This window comes from Adiantum capillus-veneris, chromosome 4 (genome assembly GCF_014529385.1).
Source record: "Adiantum capillus-veneris isolate H3 chromosome 4, ASM1452938v2, whole genome shotgun sequence".
NCBI classification, from domain to species: domain Eukaryota; kingdom Viridiplantae; phylum Streptophyta; class Polypodiopsida; order Polypodiales; family Pteridaceae; genus Adiantum; species Adiantum capillus-veneris.
This window is the reverse complement of record NC_140934.1, coordinates 18874388-18892781: the sequence shown is the minus strand read 5'-3', so window position 1 is coordinate 18892781 and position 18394 is coordinate 18874388. Positions and strand designations below refer to the sequence as shown.

Below are 18394 nucleotides of genomic sequence, written 5' to 3'. Positions count from 1 at the left end.
GTTCAAGTTATTGGTGTTTGGACCCGTAGGTCGGAGTTCAATGCACATGCATCTGGCAAGGAACCAATCAGACGTCTAAAACACTATGGATGGGTGCGCCAATTCATTGTTGTTGGTCGGACAGGATGTGTTCCAATAGTTCATTATCTTGGAGTTTTATATTTTTTGGACGTGATGTGTTCACAGTTTACGAATGGGGGATTTTGGACGTAGTATGGTCTACAGTTCAAAGTTATTTTATATTTTTTGGACGTGATGTGTTCACAGTTCACGAATGGGGATTTTTGGACGTAGTATGGTCTACATTTCAAAGTTTCTACAAAGGCAACTGATGCTCAAGATGGCATTACTTTCAGGTACAAAGTTGAGGAGAGCAACACCTAGGTGTATCCAGTTGGTGGCCACTACTAGGGTGTCCATGGTAGCTTCTTCATCGACTTGGTCTCACATCCTTCTTTGCTTCCATGGAGGGAAAGCGAAAGATCAATGCTCTCCCCTTGAAAGTCTCCCCATTTCCTTCACTCTTCTTCCCACTCTCCATGCCTTTGTGTGAGTGGCCTCACTATCCATCATAATTAGAAGTTCTTTGACTTCCCCCTCCACATCATCACGGTCTCTTAGACCGGTCACTCGTACATGTAAAGCTCTAGCCTCCCTTTCATATGCAAAGTTGAGGACGTAGTATGGTCTACAGTTCAAAGTTATTTTATATTTTTTGGACATGATGTGTTCACAGTTCATGAATGGGGATTTTTGGACATAGTATGGTCTACAGTTCAAAGTTTCTACAAAGGCAACCGATGCTCAAGATGGCATTACTTTCAGGTACAAAGTTGAGGAGAGCAACACCGAGGTGTATCCAGTTGGTGGCCACTACTAGGGTGTCCATGGTAGCTTCTTCATCGACTTGGTCTCACATCCTTCTTTGCTTCCATGGAGGGAAAGCGAAAGATTAATGCTCTCCCCTTGAAAGTCTCCCCATTTCCTTCACTCTTCTTCCCAGTCTCCATGCCTTTGTGTGAGTGGCCTCACTATCCATCATAATTAGAAGTTCTTTGACTTCCCCCTCCACATCATCACGGTCTCTTAGACCGGTCACTTGTACAAGTAAAGCTCTAGCCTTCCTTTCAGGTACAAAGTTGAGGAGAGAAACACCGAGGTGTATCCAGTTGGAGGCCACTACTGGGTTGTCCATGGTAGCTTCTTCATTGACTTGGTCTCACATCCTTCTTTGCTTCCATGGAGGGAAACCTTCTTTGCTTCCATGGAGGGAAAGCGAAAGATCCATGCTCTCCCCTTGAAAGTCTCCCCATTTCCTTCACTCTTCTTCCCACTCTCCATGCCTTTGTGTGAATGGCCTCACTACCCATCATAATTAGAAGTTCTTTGACTTCCCCCTCCACATCATCACGGTCTCTTAGACCGGTCATTTGTACATGTAAAGCTCTAGCCTTCCTTTCAGGTACAAAGTTGAGGAGAGAAACACCGAGGTGTATCCAGTTGGAGGCCACTACTGGGTTGTCCATGGTAGCTTCTTCATTGACTTGGTCTTACATCCTTCTTTGCTTCCATGGAGGGAAAGCGAAAGATCCATGCTCTCCCCTTGAAAGTCTCCCCATTTCCTTCACTCTTCTTCCCACTCTCCATGCCTTTGTGTGAATGGCCTCACTACCCATCATAATTAGAAGTTCTTTGACTTCCCCCTCCACATCATCACGGTCTCTTAGACCGGTCACTCGTACATGTAAAGCTCTAGCCTTCCTCCTTTGCTCTTCCTCTAGGGTAATGGGAGTGGGGATGGTTGTTGGTTCTTTCCCTTTCGCTTTCTTGGCGACTTCTATCCATTTCTCGGCCTCATCTACCTTCTTTAGTATTTTCGTGATTACATCTACCTACAATGACGTCTTCGCCTCATGTTGCTTCTCTTCTTTTTTTATCTTTTTTTTTTCCGAGAAAAAGATTCTTCTATTAGTTAATGAAACTGCCCATAGGGCTACAACCACCTCTTCCAGAGAGGGCTACAACAATCATAAGGGGGAGACTCTCCCAATGAGAAAACAACATATGTACAATGAGGCTAAATCAAGAGATGGGAGGAGGGAAAAGCCACACAGGTCGACAGTAGTGCCATCTCATCACCCCCTGGTGGAGGATAGGCCCAGGGCGCCAGAATCGAAGGAAAGCCTCTCTATGCTCCCGCATGTGGACAGAGCTGCCCTGGAGTCTCTCAAACTGTCCTCTGATAGTATGGACCAACTCTAGCCAAAGATCTCGAACAGTCTCTGCTGATGGTAGAGGGCGAGCCTCAAAGATGCGAAAGCAGCGGGATCGCCAAATGAACTAGAGTGTCAAGCCACAGATGAGCTCCCAACACTCCTCTCTCTCACTGCACCATTCATGTGGAGTAAGCTCTGTAGCAGGCTGGGGTGTAGGTCGACCCCCCTGTATCACTATTATCCTGCTGGTGGAGGACAGCTCAACTGAAGCGTCGGGCCCGTGAGAGTGGACCAAGCAGCTGCTCCCCAAGTGTCCTTCCATGCCAGCCGAAGGACACGAAGCCAAACCTGTTGTGCCAAAGGACAATCCCAAGACAAGGTGCTGACTCTCCACAGAATGGTCACAAAGCTGCGCATGCTGCCGAGAGACCACTATGTACAAGCCAGCTCCCAACTGCTGTAACCCGATGTGCAACCAGCCCCACTGGAACAAAGTGACTTGCCGCGGCTGTCTGGAGTCCCACAACCTCGCCCAAAAAGCTGACAAGAACTCAGATGTGAGACCTCCTCCTGCCAATGAGGTGCTGCAGCACGACGAGCCTCTCTCCGTGCTGCCAGTATGTGATGTCCCAGACGAACAGTGTACTGAAAGAAAGGGACACCTGGGTGGTCGGCTGAGGAGAAAGGGTCCCTCCAAAATCACTCCCCAAGATCCCACTACACTTGTGCCAGTGGAAAACACTCCCAAGCCCACAGCCTCCAGTGGCCAGTCGCAAGAGCTGTTGGGTCAGGATCTATGACACAAGTCCTCCCACAGATGCTCACAACACAAATCCTCTGAAAACAGCACTTTGCCACATGTGGGGCCTCTACTGAAACACGGTGTAAATGACGCACACCCTGTAGCTCAAAAAGCAGGGAGGGGATAGTCTCCGAGCAAGCCCGAACTGCGATGAGAACCTCCAGTCGTGTGAAGGCTCCCATTCATCCGGGCACTGCTGACTCGAGAGGCGTGAGCCACTCAGCTGGTACTGCCTCTGTGATGTCCTGACACATGCTCTGCACCCCTCTCATGCCCTGAAGCCAATCAGGCGTAGGAGCACTACCAACCGAGAAAGCCGCTGTCTTTCTCCAATTGATCAATGTGCCTGATGCACAACAAAAGGTCTCAAGAGCTTGCTCACACCTGTGAAGGTTGGCCTCCTTGCCCTCCAAGTACAAGGCTGAGTCTTCAGCAAACTCAGCATCTAGTAGCTCATCTCCCCGAATAGGGAGCGCTAGGCCAGAAAGACCAACCTGTTGTGAAACCAAAAACTTGATCAACGCCTCAGCATAGAACAGAAAGAGGAAGGGGGCAAGAGGGCAGCCTTGTCTAACCGAACGTGAGAGCATGAAACGATCACCTCTACCACCTAACGAAAGTACCTGACTATGTGTCCGTCTGTAGAGAGCTTACACACCTCTGATCCAAGCATCTGAGAAGCCCATCCTGCGTAGAGTGCCCTCCAAAAAGTCCCAGTCAACTTTATCGTAGGCCTTCTCAAAATCGAGAAGAAGTATCCTCACCATGGAGGCGCGTGAGGGCAGGTGCCTCCCAGAAAGTAAAGATGTTGTCAAGGATACTACGCTCCTTGACAAAACCTGCGTGTGTCCCATGTATGATGCTCTCTAGAAGTGGAGGAATCCTCAAACTCAGAGCCTTGGCAAGAATTTTGTAGGCTAAGTTGAGGATGGTGATGGGCCGCAACTGTTGAATCTCATCCAAGGAGCCACCCTCCTTGGGAATGAGGTAGATCAAGCCCTCACTCATGCTGTCAGGCATCTCTCCTGTGTGGAGGATGTACTGAAAAGCGCTGCAGAGATCAGAGCCAAGCACATCCCAGTACTCTAAGAAAAAGCTAGGAGTCAGACCATCCTCACCTGGACAACTACCACAGGGAAGTGCTCTGAGGGCCGCGTGGAGCTCCTCTAATTGTAAAGGTTGCTCATGACTCTGGCGCATCTCCTCAGTCACAAGACAAGGCATCTGTGCCTACACCTGCTCTCTACATGCATCCTAACGCTCTAATTGAGGCTTTGCTGACAGCAAGTCACGGTAAAAGTCTATGGCAACAGCACGCATGTCCTCTGGCTCTGAAGCAACTGACCCGTCAGGCCTCCTCAATTGGCTGACCCTATCATGGGCCTGCCGAGGCCCCATTGTCTCAAAGAAATCCCCTGTCACTCTGTCACCCACCTGGGTCCACTGAGATGCCTGACGATGAAAAGCAAACTCTTGGCGCCTCTCCTCTGTGCTAACGAGCTCCTAGCCAGCCTGTTGTAACTGCTCCTTCAACCAAGGACTGTCTGGATGCTGCTCCTGCATCCTCTGTAGGGAAGCAACACCTCGTTGGAGACGTTGCTTCTCCTCTCTCGCTGCTGCCAGGCGGGCCGTAGACTCCTGGACCGACTAAGCTGAGCAAGTTCAGAGGCCACTCTGTCGGTAGGAGAGTCCTGCAAGTCTAAGCCCTCTGTCCAAAGAGTCACCACTCGCTCTCTCAGCGCAGAGTCCAGGAAGACCCTCTCTGGGATGTGAAGCATCATGCTCCTACTCCTCTGTCTATCTGTCATTGTGAGGATCACTGGTGCATGGTCCGAAAAAGAAGTCCCAGGCAGGATGCAAATTGACCCACTCAAGTCACAGAAGTGGTCACTAGTGTAGAAGCGATCTATTCGAGATAGATTCACTCCTCCCACTCTACGGTCCGAACGAGAGAAGGCCAGCAGGCACTCAGGTGGCCTCACAAAGCTAGAATGCTGCCACACATCTGAAACCTGCAGACTCATACATAACCTCTCCCAAGCTGCCAACTCAACTCCATGCACAGTAGTATGGCTACCTCCAATCCTGTCAGAGGGATCCTCCAACATGTTGAAGTCACCCCCAATGCACCATTTCTCTGCCTGCGGCAGAGACTACAATGTGAGCCCAAAACTCTGCACGTGCCCCCACCACATTGGGCGCATAGATGTTCAGGAAGCCCATGAGGCAACCCTAAACCTGCATAGTAATCCATTGAGCCCTGCCTGGCACAATAATCCCTTTGCCCACAATGGCCTACTGCAAAGAGTCCGCGATAGTTTTCGGAGTCGGGCGGGGCAAGCCCGGCCGCTCCCCTTATCGACCATAAAAGTGGACAAGAAGATAGTCATACATACCCCACATGGATTGCCTCCAGGTCCAAATGCAACTGACCAAAACGTCTCATAGCGACCACGCAAAATCTGACCACACTGTCGAATGCGGCTCTCACAGCTCTTGGCGCAAGCGACCCCTCTGACGCTGAAACTGGGGCCCTCCTATTCCCTACACATTCCATGAGATGATCCTCATGGAGTCAGTGAGAGAAAACAGATGTTGTCACAGCAGCCAACCTCGCTATCTTTGAGGCCTATTTGGATGGGGAGTAATCCGCATCCAAACAACCTCTAGACAAGTGCGAAAGAAGTGACTGTCCCGTCCAAGCCCAAGCCGAGCGTGCAGCCCGAAGGGCTACATCCTTTGTCCAAGAATCCTCATGCACAAATACATAACAAGGAGGGCATTGAGTGTCAGTAAACAAGTGCACCACAATATGCCTGCAACCCGCTGCATCCGGAGGCGTCACGTTGAACTTGGCCAAAGGCCAAAGTATCTGCATGAGATTTGTCACCCCTAAGTCCCCTGTGTGGTGTGAGAACTCAGTAGCCTGAATGTGGAGCTAGTCAAGGACTGTGTGCTGGGTCCACTCTGTGAGATCCCTACCACACAGCGGAAAGGAGAAACCCACCGCTGTGTCCAGAGCCTCAATGCCTCTAGCTGCAAGAAAGAGGACGTGGACTCGAAAGCTAGCCTCCTCCAGGTCGGGAGAAGAGTCATTCAAAAACCAAGTGAAGTTGTAGTCGAAGAAGTCCCAGTGTGTGCGAATGTTGAAGCTAGTCAAACCTCGAGGGACTGCTGCAAAGGGAGAAGTCTGCACCAAAAAGGTGGCCTCAAGTGGGGCTGTCCCTCTCGAGCCACGCGGCTCATAGCGAAAGCATTGCCAAGAGAATGCCTCGCGGCAGAATCATGCCCAATACCCTGCGTCTGAGGAGGAGTGGAGGAGGGGTCGGGAGATGAGGCTGTGGGCCCCATCAAGGAGAGAGGAGGGGCGGGAGGCGAAGGTGGAGGAGGGGGAGGGGGAGAAGGCGGGGGAGGCGGAGCGGTAGCGTCGGAGGAAGGAGGCGGCGATGGTGGAGGAACTGACGTGGACGGGGCCTCCTCAGGCAGGTCCTGTTGAAGGGCATCAAAACGGTTCCGAGTCGGAACCAAGTGCTGCTGAGCTGCAGAAGGTCAGCCACGAGGGGGAGCAGCTCGCCCCTGTCGACAGCGGCCAGGCACCTGCTGCCAACCATCAGTTGTCTGATCACTGGTCTCTGTCGAGGTACCAGCCTGTGCGTCCTGTGTATCTGGCTGCTTGGCATGCTCAGCCTTGGGAGGCTGCACATGCGCTGTGGGTCGAGGGCTCTTGCGAGGACAGGCCTTTGCCAAATGGTCCATCTGCCTGCAAATGAAACACTGGTTCGGGAGACCCGAATACCCCACACTCTGTCTGATTCATCCCCCACTCACCTGAGGCAGCAATAACACCTTGGGGAGAGAGTGTGTCTCTCAAACAAGAACCGGCACAGTAGGTAAACCTACGGCCTTGGCCACAACTGAAGCTGCAATGCGCGGAGACTCCAGAACTGTCCCGAACATGCAACCAATCCTGGGGAGAAGAGGGAGGTACTCTCGCCACTCTCGCCTTAGGCCTAGAAAACAGACCGAAATCGCCAAGTTTGCCTCCTCCTCAAGCACATCTATAGTAGGGTCAAAACCATGATGCCATCGTCGGAAGTAAGCTCGAGCTGCTCGGATGCCGAGCGGGCTCATCGAAATTACCTTGGCCGTCATATGTGTAGACTCGAAGTCTACCTGGTGGTACCCTCTCCCGAGGATCTAGACATTGGTGATCATGCCCACATCGGAGAGAAGACGGGCTTGTAGTAAATCTGGAACCTCGCCCCGACTGGGCCGAGTGCCAATGTCTTATAGATAACTGAAGTGGCTTCCAAGGGCTCCACTTCGGCCATCAAGCTCGCTTGCTCTTCTAGCGAAAGAGCAAGTCGAAGGGTTGGCTCCGCGGTGTTGAGCAAGGGGGCTTCTGTGGAGTCCCTCTGAGGTGGAGCAGAAGCCGCCATTCTTTTTCTACTGCTGAATCGAGGAGGGCTTTGGCGACGAGGCGCTCACCAAGAAGCTGAAAATAACAGCCTGCTTGCGAGCTGAGGGCATGAATCGGAGGGAGGGGGGATAAGGCGGGGCGAATGGAGCGGGGGAAGGGGCATGCACAAGGGGGCAAAGGGTGGGGGAAGGGGAGGATGAGGCGGGCATGGGGGGCAGCCAGCAGCCAGCAACGCGCAATCGCAGCGTTCGAGGCGGGTGAGGGCAGGGAGAGGTTCCGCGAAGAGGGGGGGCTGAGCGATGGCGATGAGGGGCAACGAGCAGCGAGCGTATCATGAGTCTTGACTCTTAGCTTTTCTTCTTTGATCTTTCGCACTTGTTCTTTGATGACTTTGAGTTCCTCTATCATCAAGGGCTAGATTTCTCCTTCTTCAAGTCCACTCCCGCTCTAGTTTCCGCAAGCTCTCGCTTGAGGGTTGAGACTTCTTCCCGGAGCGCTTGGACTTCTACCTGAAAGTTTGATTTCTCCTTTTTCCATTGCTTGCGCTCGTTGAAGACCATTTGGATGAGGTTGGCCTTTTCTTTCCACCATCCTTCCATCTCCATTTTTCACTCTTTCATCTCTTTTTTCACGTATGTTATCTCTTGTTCATGACCATGAATGTTGCCTTCGTTACCGTGGAGGGAAACTTGCAAACAGGTGAGTTGCTCTTGGTCTCCATTGCTAGAGAGAGAGAGAGAGAGAGAGAGAGAGTAAAAAACAGCAAGAAACGATTGTGAAACCCTAAAAATAGAGAAAATCAGCTTTGAAACCCTAAAAAACAGCAAAAAAACAATGGCAAAACCCTCTAAAATAGCAAGAAACAATGACAAAACCCTAAAAACAAAAAAAAAACAGTTTCAAAACCCTAAAAACAGTATATAAAAACAACAGTGACGAAACCCTAAAAACAGCCAAGCAACAATTTCGAAACTCTACAAACAACAAAAAATTGGTGACAACCTTAAAAACAGTGAGAGAGTTCAAACTGTGAGAGAGAGAGAGAGAGAGAGAGAGAGAGAGAGAGAGAGAGAGAGATTTTGCAGGTTGTTTTCCAAAGCAAGCCAATAAAGCTTAGAGTGCCATTTCCAAGACCAGCACAAGATAGAAAGTAAGTCCTAAATCATAAATGCCACTCGTGAATTTCTTACAGAATTGCAAAAATCAATTATGTACTCTTGTTGTTTACTTTGATGGCCCAGGGATGTGAAGAACTTGATTGTTCAAATGTTGAAAGGTTAAGGAAGCATAGTAAAAAAATGTACAGGAAAGTTTTAGGAAAATCCCAGAACTATGTTAGACCAAGCTAGAGTCACTTCATTGTATTCTAGAATGTACAGGAAAATTCCAAAACTATGTTAGACCAAGGTCCTCTTGTACCTAGTATGTTTTTACCTTGTGCATGAATCAGAAACTCCAAAACTATGTTAGACCAAGGTAGAGAGAGTCGCCTAGTCCTCTTGTACCTACTATGTTTTTACCTTGTGCATGAAGCAGAAATTCTTGACAATATATTCCAAGCGCTGTGCATACTTATTATGTTGGTTGGACTTGCACATGAAGTTTCATGTGCTTGTACAAAGTAAACCACTTTTGGCATGCGGGTAGTTATACGGTGTCGGTCTGTCTTCATATGGGCATCTCTTCTGTCATGTGTGGTCTCAATGCAGGTTATTGTTGGATGTGAGACAATGACGAATGTGCATTCCACCTTTTTGTTGCCTTCCTCAACATCTGCAGTGAATATAGTTGTGATGCTTCTTTTTCTGGTTCATTTAGGCTCTCTCTTGGTGTCCAAACTATCACTTTTCCAATAACTTCTCTCAAAACTGCAGTTTCTTCTAGTCCATTGAGGCTGTTTCTTTTAATTTTTCATGGAACACTTGTGACATTGAGTGTCTTCGGCACACAATCAAGTTTATTCAGAGAAGAACTTAGCAATCCAGCAGTGTTCTAGATATTGTTTCCTTTGATGGCGATAAAAAGGGAAAGCTTGCATACCTCAAATCTTCAAGAGTGAATTTGTAATGGGGTTTTTATATATGGATGGCCTTTAAAGAACTCAAGCCACACATTATTGTATGGCTCCATTCCATGGCCTAATCTGTCTTCTCCTCCTCAGTTCGATTTTCTTCCCTTACTCTTCTTTGAACTTGACCTTGTTCCTTTTCATGACAATGCTGACAGAAGCAAGTTTGAAGCAATGTCTCTTATATGCTATAGTTGATTGATATTAATTCATCAAAGGTGGGATGCAAAAACAAGTTCAGGATACTGACCTTGGGTCATGTATCTTCTGATAAGAGGGGTTACCAATGGCGAAACGGATTTCATGCATTGTATTATGCATTTATTGTTGGAATGTCCTGAACCTCTTAAGAGTAGGATTGACCTTTGGTCATGTATCTCCTGGCTATGGTAATCCACAAGTTTATCCTCAGTTGATAGGAACTTTTTCAAAAAAATTCACAAAAAAAAAACATCCAGAAATCCAAAATTATTGTCCGATCGTTCTTAAAAGATGGTACTTAGAAAAACCTATGGTGATTGCACTGCATGTTCTTAAAACATTGTCTTCTACCACACTTCAAATTTCCAAGAGAGGTTAGTAGACATTAGACGTACAATTGTTATCAAGATAGCTTGGTTAGATATATTATAGTAGTTACTTATAAATCTATCAATGTGGGATTTTGAGAATACATTTACGTTTTCTTGCATGTTGAACATGCATACATGAAGGGAAGAGACCTCATGCCTATCCATATCCCTTGATATTTGGGTATTTTGGAGTAGACCATGAGAACTTACATATTAGTCAAACTATTAGATAGTTCTGGAGGACCAATTGTTGTTGCTTTTTAAGTCTCTTTGGAGAGAGATGTTAAAGGAAAAAAACTGCTGACTACTTACAGTTTGGAGACATACCAATTGGATCAAGGATTTCCTCCCGCTAACAAATTTTTGAGAATAGTGTTCTAGAGATATTAGTTAAATGACCTACCAAGTTGCTTGTAGGATAGTATAGGAATTGTGCCTTTTTAAGCAAATTGCTCAAGGAAGGAGTTAGTGAATCTCTACAAACTCACATGAACCCAAAGTAGCAAGCATAAGAATTTAGATTTGCTAGATCTCGACATTGGATGCTAAAAAGAAAAGGTTAAATACTAAGCACATAGGATCCCAATACATTTCTTTTAAACTTTCTTAGAGATCAATATTAAGAGAATATTTGGGTGGTGAGTCCACACTCCCATCACTTCGCAATAGAGTTGGGACTTTTTGATATTGATGAGAAATCGAGAATTATGTGTGTAGAATATTGTGATGTTACATCTCTCTCATATCAAAAACTCACTAGTAAAATTGTATTTTAGATACCAAGTGAAGCATGTGTGAAACACACATGGAGGGCAGGAAAGACAAAAGAGCATACAAAGAGCTATGGGTGGATGACCCTTGTTGATAACCTTGCAATAGCCCCTTATGCTTTTATGTTTTAAAGTTAGTGGCGCTAGTAAGTTGGGTGGTTGGGTTATCAATGTGTGTGGTTGGCCACATCAGCCTTCCACTTATAGATCAATTTGCTTTCTAGAATTAGCAAAGGTATAGCCATTCAAATATTGTGAGGGAGACCCTACCCAATGCTTATAAGCTTTCAATAGTGTGCAAACCACTTGGAGGATAAATTCTTCATCAAGAGGTCTTTCATCCCAATCTTCCACGTATATATCAACTTGCCTTTAAACAATAGTGGAGGTAGATTGTGAGGGAGACCCTACTCGGTGCTTATAAGCTTTCAATAGTATGCAAACCACTTGAAGGGTAAATCCTTCATCAGGAGGTTTGTATGAGTGTCATTTGTGTGCAACTAGAGAAGTTGGATACGCTTGTCCTCGAGCGCATTACGAATGAAGTGATACTTTACATTAAGGGTTTTTTGCTCTTGCATGAAGCATGGGTTTCCTTGCAAAGTGGGTAACACTCTTTAAGAGTTACTAAGTAAAAGTTGAACCAATGTCTGGTTGAGCACATCAACCTTTAATCCCAACAACCTTCCAATTAAAGAAATTAAAGCATTAGATTAGCTATGGGCATACAACGAAATTTGTGGACGACGCCACCTAATGCTCATAAGCTTTTAACATTGCGCAACCCACTCTAAGGATAAACCCTACTTTTAAAGATCCACATGGTTGTCATCTTTTCTCCACATTGACAAGTTAGATGCACTTGCGCTCGAGTGCATCACTAATGAAGTGATAGTTCACATCAATGTGCTTCATTTTTCCATGAAGCATTGGTTTTTGTACAAATTGAAGCGCTTTATATCTTTTCGAAAGCCTTTATAGCCCTAGCATACTCAACATAAAAGTGTATTTTTGCAGACAAGAGATCAACAAAATTATGCTAGCAATGAATGTAAACACATTACATGAATTAGAGCTTCTATTGTCCACATTCCTTACATGACTTAAAGCCATGTAACATACTACATGTGCTTCAATGTGCTAGTAATGAATGTAAACACATTACATGAATTAAAGCTTCTATTGTCCAAATCCCTTACATGACTTAAAGCCATGTAACATACCACATGTGTTTCCTTGTCTCCCAAGCAAATGCACAAACTCTTTTTTACCTTTCAAATATCTCATTGCATCTTTCACTACCTTTCGATGTTCCTTGCTAGGATTAATCATGTATCTCCTAACAAATCTCATTTCCATGTAGTGTCTCGATGAATACCATGTCAAATAAATCCATGTATCGATCCTTAGAGTGGAAATAATATCCTAAACCTAGGGATACAATCACATCAGATAAGTCAACAATCACATCAAAATCTAGTCACAACGACTAATGCACTTGCCACCTTTTCACATCTAATGGATGCATTCACCTAAAAAATACTTTTATCCAAACCACATTTAGATAGCCTATAGAATGGGCTTCCATTTCTGTTCCAATAATATACGTGTTCTTTCATAATCTTATGTCTTTATTGTCTCTTTCAATGGTCCTACGTTATCATATTAATTAATTAGTACTGTTATAAGTAATCTGAATCCTCCAATGATTGGCAATAAAACCAACAATGCTATCAGGGACAGATAAGATGTCATTTTCCTTTTATCTTTTTATTATCTAAGTTATTTCAGTTGTGGATATTTTTTTGAAGTAATCATTGGGCCACTACCCTTTGCAAATCAATTTTCACATATTAACAGTAAGGTAATTAATAAGATATGCCTTTTGGTTATTCCTTTGCATTAGGTAGGCTCGTGCATTATTTACACTACTAGAACCTCTTAGCCCTTTATAGGGAGGTACTTTTTTAAAACTAGTTAAGTAGTATGCCTTACGTCTAGGGAAAAAAATTTAGCTTTACATGTTCTCTCCTAAACCTTCTCAAGCACCCTTGTGAGGTAGCATCCCTAGCTTGTAGGGTTCAATGTGCCCAACACACTAATTCACCTACTGTTGAAGTAGGGTACATCATTAATTTGTGGCCATCCATTCTCTAGGTGGTTGCAATTAGACCAAACTCTACAAGCAATGAAGTTGCCTCTATGGATTCTACAACACACTAAAATATGATTCTCAAATATTTCTAAGGTGTGAGGATAAGCTCAAGAAGTTGCAAGAATCAATATGGCAATAAAATAGTATTATGGTAATCATTGCTTAGCTAACCTTCCAGTTGAGTATTACTCACACTATTGGTGGTTTAGCACTTTGATTGAATAATCTATTATAGTTTTGGGTTTATATACCTTCTCTGTTTTTGCATTAAACTCCAATTTAAACATCCTTTCTACTCTATGGAAGTGGAAGTTCAAATATTGACGTGATGACATCCTAATCAAATATCCTAGTAAAAAACTTAGAAAATAATCTTGGTATCATTAACAAGTAGCAAGACCTATCTCATTAGACATAACATGGGCACCAAGATTTTAGTAAAGTTTGAGAGGAACGTGTTCAATAATTGGTGGAAGAATGTTAGATTTCACCTAATGAGAAGGCCTTTGACACGGCCATTGGCAAAGAAGAGACACTTCATGGTGGAGCCAAAGCACATAGTTGGGATATTGTTGTTGTTGCACCTCTTCTTTGCCAATGGACTTTGACATGGCCATTGGCAAAGAAGAGACACTTCATGGTGGAGCCAAAGCACATAGCTGGGATATTGTTGTTGTTGCACCTCTAGTACCCCCCCCTACAACATCTCCTATTATTTCCTAGGAATCAGCCACTCCACCAATTGAGCCTAGAGAGGATAGGCCTTCCACTTCCTCAGCACATGCTTCATCAGCTACACCCCAAGGTTCCCAACACACCCCTCAAGCTATCGCATGGGCTTTTGCTATGGATATAGAATTTCCCCCTCTACATCCCCTTTTTGCACCTCCCCCTCCCACTCCGCTTCCTCCCCCACCTTCCCCACGAGCAGACCTTGCACCTCTACTGGCTTCCCTTCCCTGCTTCCCATCACCTGCTCATTGACATCCCTACTTTGTGTTGCACGTCCCCCCCCCCCCCGGATGCCCCCTAGTCCTGGCTCTTTCATAGACAACACCGTCCCTACATAGCATTTCATGCATGCAAAGCACATTGGGGACTCTTCTCATCCTAGGATGGTACATCCTGGGCTTTGTCCTAAAGACCAAATCCTTGCTTGGTAGTTAGCAAAGCTCCACGCGTTCTTTTTCATAACTTTCATAGGATAAGGACTTGGACAGAGAGCTCAATGATGGGGTTTGTACTATCATACCTTTAGAGCCCTTCAGTCATGGGCAAGTTGTATTCCTCCATGTCTTCTTTATTGATCAGTCTTTATATATTGCATGGGGCAGTGCAATGATTAAAGACAAAACGCTACTATTATTTGCCCATTATTTTCCCAGTGGACTATACCCCACTACTCCGTTGCACCATGCACATGTGGTTAGAGTCGATGGCCACTCAGGCATTACGCTATCTACATGACTATTACTCTTGTTGGTACATAGCTAACCATGCTTATGGTTCAAGTCACCTCCTTATACCTTTATCGTTAGACATTGAAGCACTTTTTTTTGCTTCTTTGATCCCACATTAGGGGCCAAGCAACCTCAACGCTACCCAGATGTATGCCTCTATGGTTTTTAGTTGACTTCCAATGTAAGACTACTCATGTTATTGCTAGTTGTTATGGATCTACGCAATGTCAATAGTCCGCATCACTGCAATGTTAGGGATTTGAGGTGCATCTTCTTAGATGAGATTTGTGGAATCACATAGCAGGTGATATTGTTATCCTTCTTGTGGAGCACAAGTTGTGCATTGATTGTTGTAGACACTATGGGAAGCTCGTACTTGGCGCTTTTTAAACATTTTGAGAGAGTACACTTGGTGACTATCAGTATAATGAAGGTGTAAGTATATATGTGGGATCGTGTTGGTGACATTGTGTGTGTGATCATGGCACTTTGGTTTTATGTAGAGCTCTGTGGTTTTCTTTACATATATAAGGATGCTTTAGTGGGAATTTTATATGTGTATGCTCCTACCACAACTCTTGCCAGGGCTTGGTTTTGTATTGCCTTTTGTGGATTCCTAGATTGTTGGAGGCGATTTCAAAAATTTGAAGACCACAAAAGATTGGCAAGAAGATGTTTCTCCGTCCTTACCCTCTGTTTCTTGTACTAAGAGAGATGCTTTGGACGCATTCCTCTTTGCGGCTTTTGGTATTGATCCTAGCATCATGTACTTTCCTTGACGGGTGAAAGCATGAGTGGGTGGGCAAAATAGTTGTTTCTAGGAAACGGCTATTTTTGGAAGTGTTTAACCAAAATAAAAAAATCTAGGGCATGTTATATATCACTAAATAGCTCTTCAAAAGGAGGATCTAAATGTATAATGGGTGCAAAATTTAGGATCAATATTCAAAAATACTACCAGTATCCACTTTTGAAAAAATAGCTATTGAAAAATAGCTTCTGACCTATTAAAGTGTACCACATTCATGCTTTCACCGTGACTTGTACTCCGTAGTTGTTGCAACTTTTGTGGAGTTTTGGAGACAGTCAGGACAATTTGAAGAGCTTAGAATGATTTTATGTTGGCTTGAACGCACTCCCGTGGGGAGATGATCACAATTTGACCTCTGATATTGTTGTTTGATGTAGTGAATAGTCATGTATCATCTAGGCCTAAAGGAGGATCACACATTCTTGATTTGGTGTTGCAGGATGGCTCTTTATGCTAGACATTGCAAAAAAATTGGTCACATTCTAGACCCGCTTCACATGATCGGGCCCTACCCTTTAGTGTTTTGAACCATGTGAGGCATGAATGCATGTATCTAAGTTGTCTGGAGTTCAAATGTTTTTATAAATATAATATACCTAGATGAATCCAGGATATGTCCAGACTCACCTTCAATATTAGATTGATAACATGAAACTTTTATGTCCTTGAACATTGTTATGTCCTCTTAACCAAGAAATTTCCTAGAATTATCAGAAGGGATTCCAATGAGGTCTTAGAGTGTTTGATATCCACAAAGATAGCCTATGAGTTGAAAAAAACGTGAAATTTTTTTGGGCTATGGATTCTAATTGTATAATTGTCTTTCATAATCACTTTCCAACCTACACTGTGCCAGAGAATGTGTGTTGTTTTTGCACATTTTTCATAAAATTGTCCATAGACCACCCTAGAATGCATCTTAGTGAGTTCTAGGGTGCTACATAAGTAGCCTTCATCACTACAAAGTTTTCCAAATTGTTTTGATCATGGATACTTATATATTTGAAGTTATGACCTATTTATGAAAATCATGTCTCGCAAATTTACGGAGCAATTTTACACTTTGATCAATTTTATGGGAATGTATATGCAATAGGAAGGCAGTTTGATTGTGCATATAGACTCATCTCTTTGTATTGCATCTTTCTTGAGTTTTGGGACACCTAATACCCCCAATAGCTAACAACACAAAGTCGAGAGAAAAACTCCATTTTACACAAATCGAACTCGTTTTGAGTTAGAAATGTATTATGTATAGTATTGCTCAATTCCTTTAATGAACATGGTCAATTTGTAGCTTAGGTCCAAACATAAGCATACAATGTCAATTTGGCTATAAGAACATACTTTTCAAAGAAATTTAAATGGCCACAATGTGGAAGCCAGCTTTTTTTGTTTGTGCAGTGTTTGGGCTTTGTAGTTATGTCTAGAATTTGTGAATTATCAAGGTGTATTGTTATAAAGCATATATACGAGTAAAAATTGGTGTACTCATACAAACACCAATGACAGGTATGCAGAATACAAAAAATGAAACTTTTTTGTACTTAATTCTATGTATAATATAAAAAAAATGTGGGGCTATAGCTAAAGAGCGCGTGCGAGAGCGCGCGTGTGTGTGTGTGTGTGCAGCAATGGAGAAGAGAGGAGACACAGGTTTGGGTGGACTCCAAACACAATAGTGTTAGGGTTATGAGTCCTTATTCTTTTATGTAGAATGAATGGTCAGTGTTAGTTCCCGGTAGTCTTCGGCCGCCCAACACTTAGGCGCGGCACATTGGGCTTTACCACCCCAACAACCTCCCACTTAAAGGACAATGTGCCTTTAAGCTGGGGTGACAATGTGTATATATATACAATACAGTTAGACAATGTCCATGATCATCTACCCAATGCCCATGAGTGCCGGACAATGTGCAAACCGCTATGAAGGTAAGCCCTTTATTAGAAGATTCGCAGTGTTTTGAGTGGTGTGAATCTTGGCAAGCTGCAATCGCTTGTCCTCAAGCACCTCATGAATGAAGTGATACTTCACATCCACATGCTTTGTCTTTGCATGAAAACACTGGATTCTTTGCCAATTGTATAGCACTTTGGCTATCACAATGTAACACAGGCATCTCAACATTGATTCCCAAGTCTCCCACTAGCCGACCAAGCCATATAGCTTCCTTGCAAGCTTCTAAAGCTACAACATATTCAGCCTCTGTAGTAGACAAGGTAACACTATCTTGCAAACGAGATCGCCATGAAACTGCACCTCCAGTGAACTCAAAAACATAGCCTGAAGTGGACCTTCTCTTGTCCAAGTCTCCTGCATAATCTGCATCCATGTAACCAATTACACATGCTTCCTTTCTTCCAAAGCAAATGCACATGTCTTTTGTACCATTCAAATATCACATAACCCCTTTCACTGCCTCCCAATGTTTCTTGCCTGGATTTGACATATATCTGCTAACAACTCCCACTGCAAAAGCAATATCAGAACGTATAGCAATCACAGCATACATCAAACTCCCAATTGCAGATGAATAAGGCACTTGTGTCATTTCAGCCTTTTCCTCTTCAGACTTAGGGCAATCATTTTTAAAAAGTTTCACATATGGAGGCAATGGAGTACTCAATGCCTTCCCCTTCTCCATATTGAAACGCTTGAGCACTTTAGCAATGAACTCAGATTGAGACAAATAGACCAATTTCTTGCATCTATCTCGCTTAATGCGCATTCCAAGGATATGGCTTGCTTTACCCATGTCTTTCATTTCAAAGTTTGCATGTAACTCTGACTTCAAGGCTGAAATCTCATCCCTACATTTCCTGGCAATTAACATATCATCCACATAAAGGACCAAAATCAGCAAACTACCATCGTTAGCTCGCTTAATGTAAAGGCAATGGTCCATATTGCTATGTTTGTAGCCTTGAGAGAGCATGAACGAGTAGAATTTACGACACCACTCCCTTGATGACTGTTTTAGACCATAAAGAGTCTTTTCTAAATGATACACCAAGTCTTCATTGCCCTTCTCAACAAAATCTTCTGGCTACTACATATAAACTTCTTTTTGAAGATCACCATGCAAGAACGCCGTCTTGACATCCATCTGGTCAAGTTCC

General features: G+C 44.2%; 1 protein-coding gene across 1 annotated transcript in view; it reads left to right on the top strand.

Moving 5' to 3' along the window:
- The window catches only part of LOC147458814 (FMN binding protein), a 109739-nt gene extending 100663 nt beyond the window's left edge, over positions 1-9076 (top strand). Inside the window, exons 11-12 of the mRNA XM_086510248.1 lie at positions 8524-8588; positions 8680-9076. Of these exons, the coding sequence (XP_086366374.1) occupies positions 8524-8588; positions 8680-8719 (105 nt within the window). The 3' untranslated portion in view covers positions 8720-9076. The remainder of the gene's footprint in view (positions 1-8523; positions 8589-8679) is intronic.
- Positions 9077-18394: the final 9318 nt, after the last annotated feature.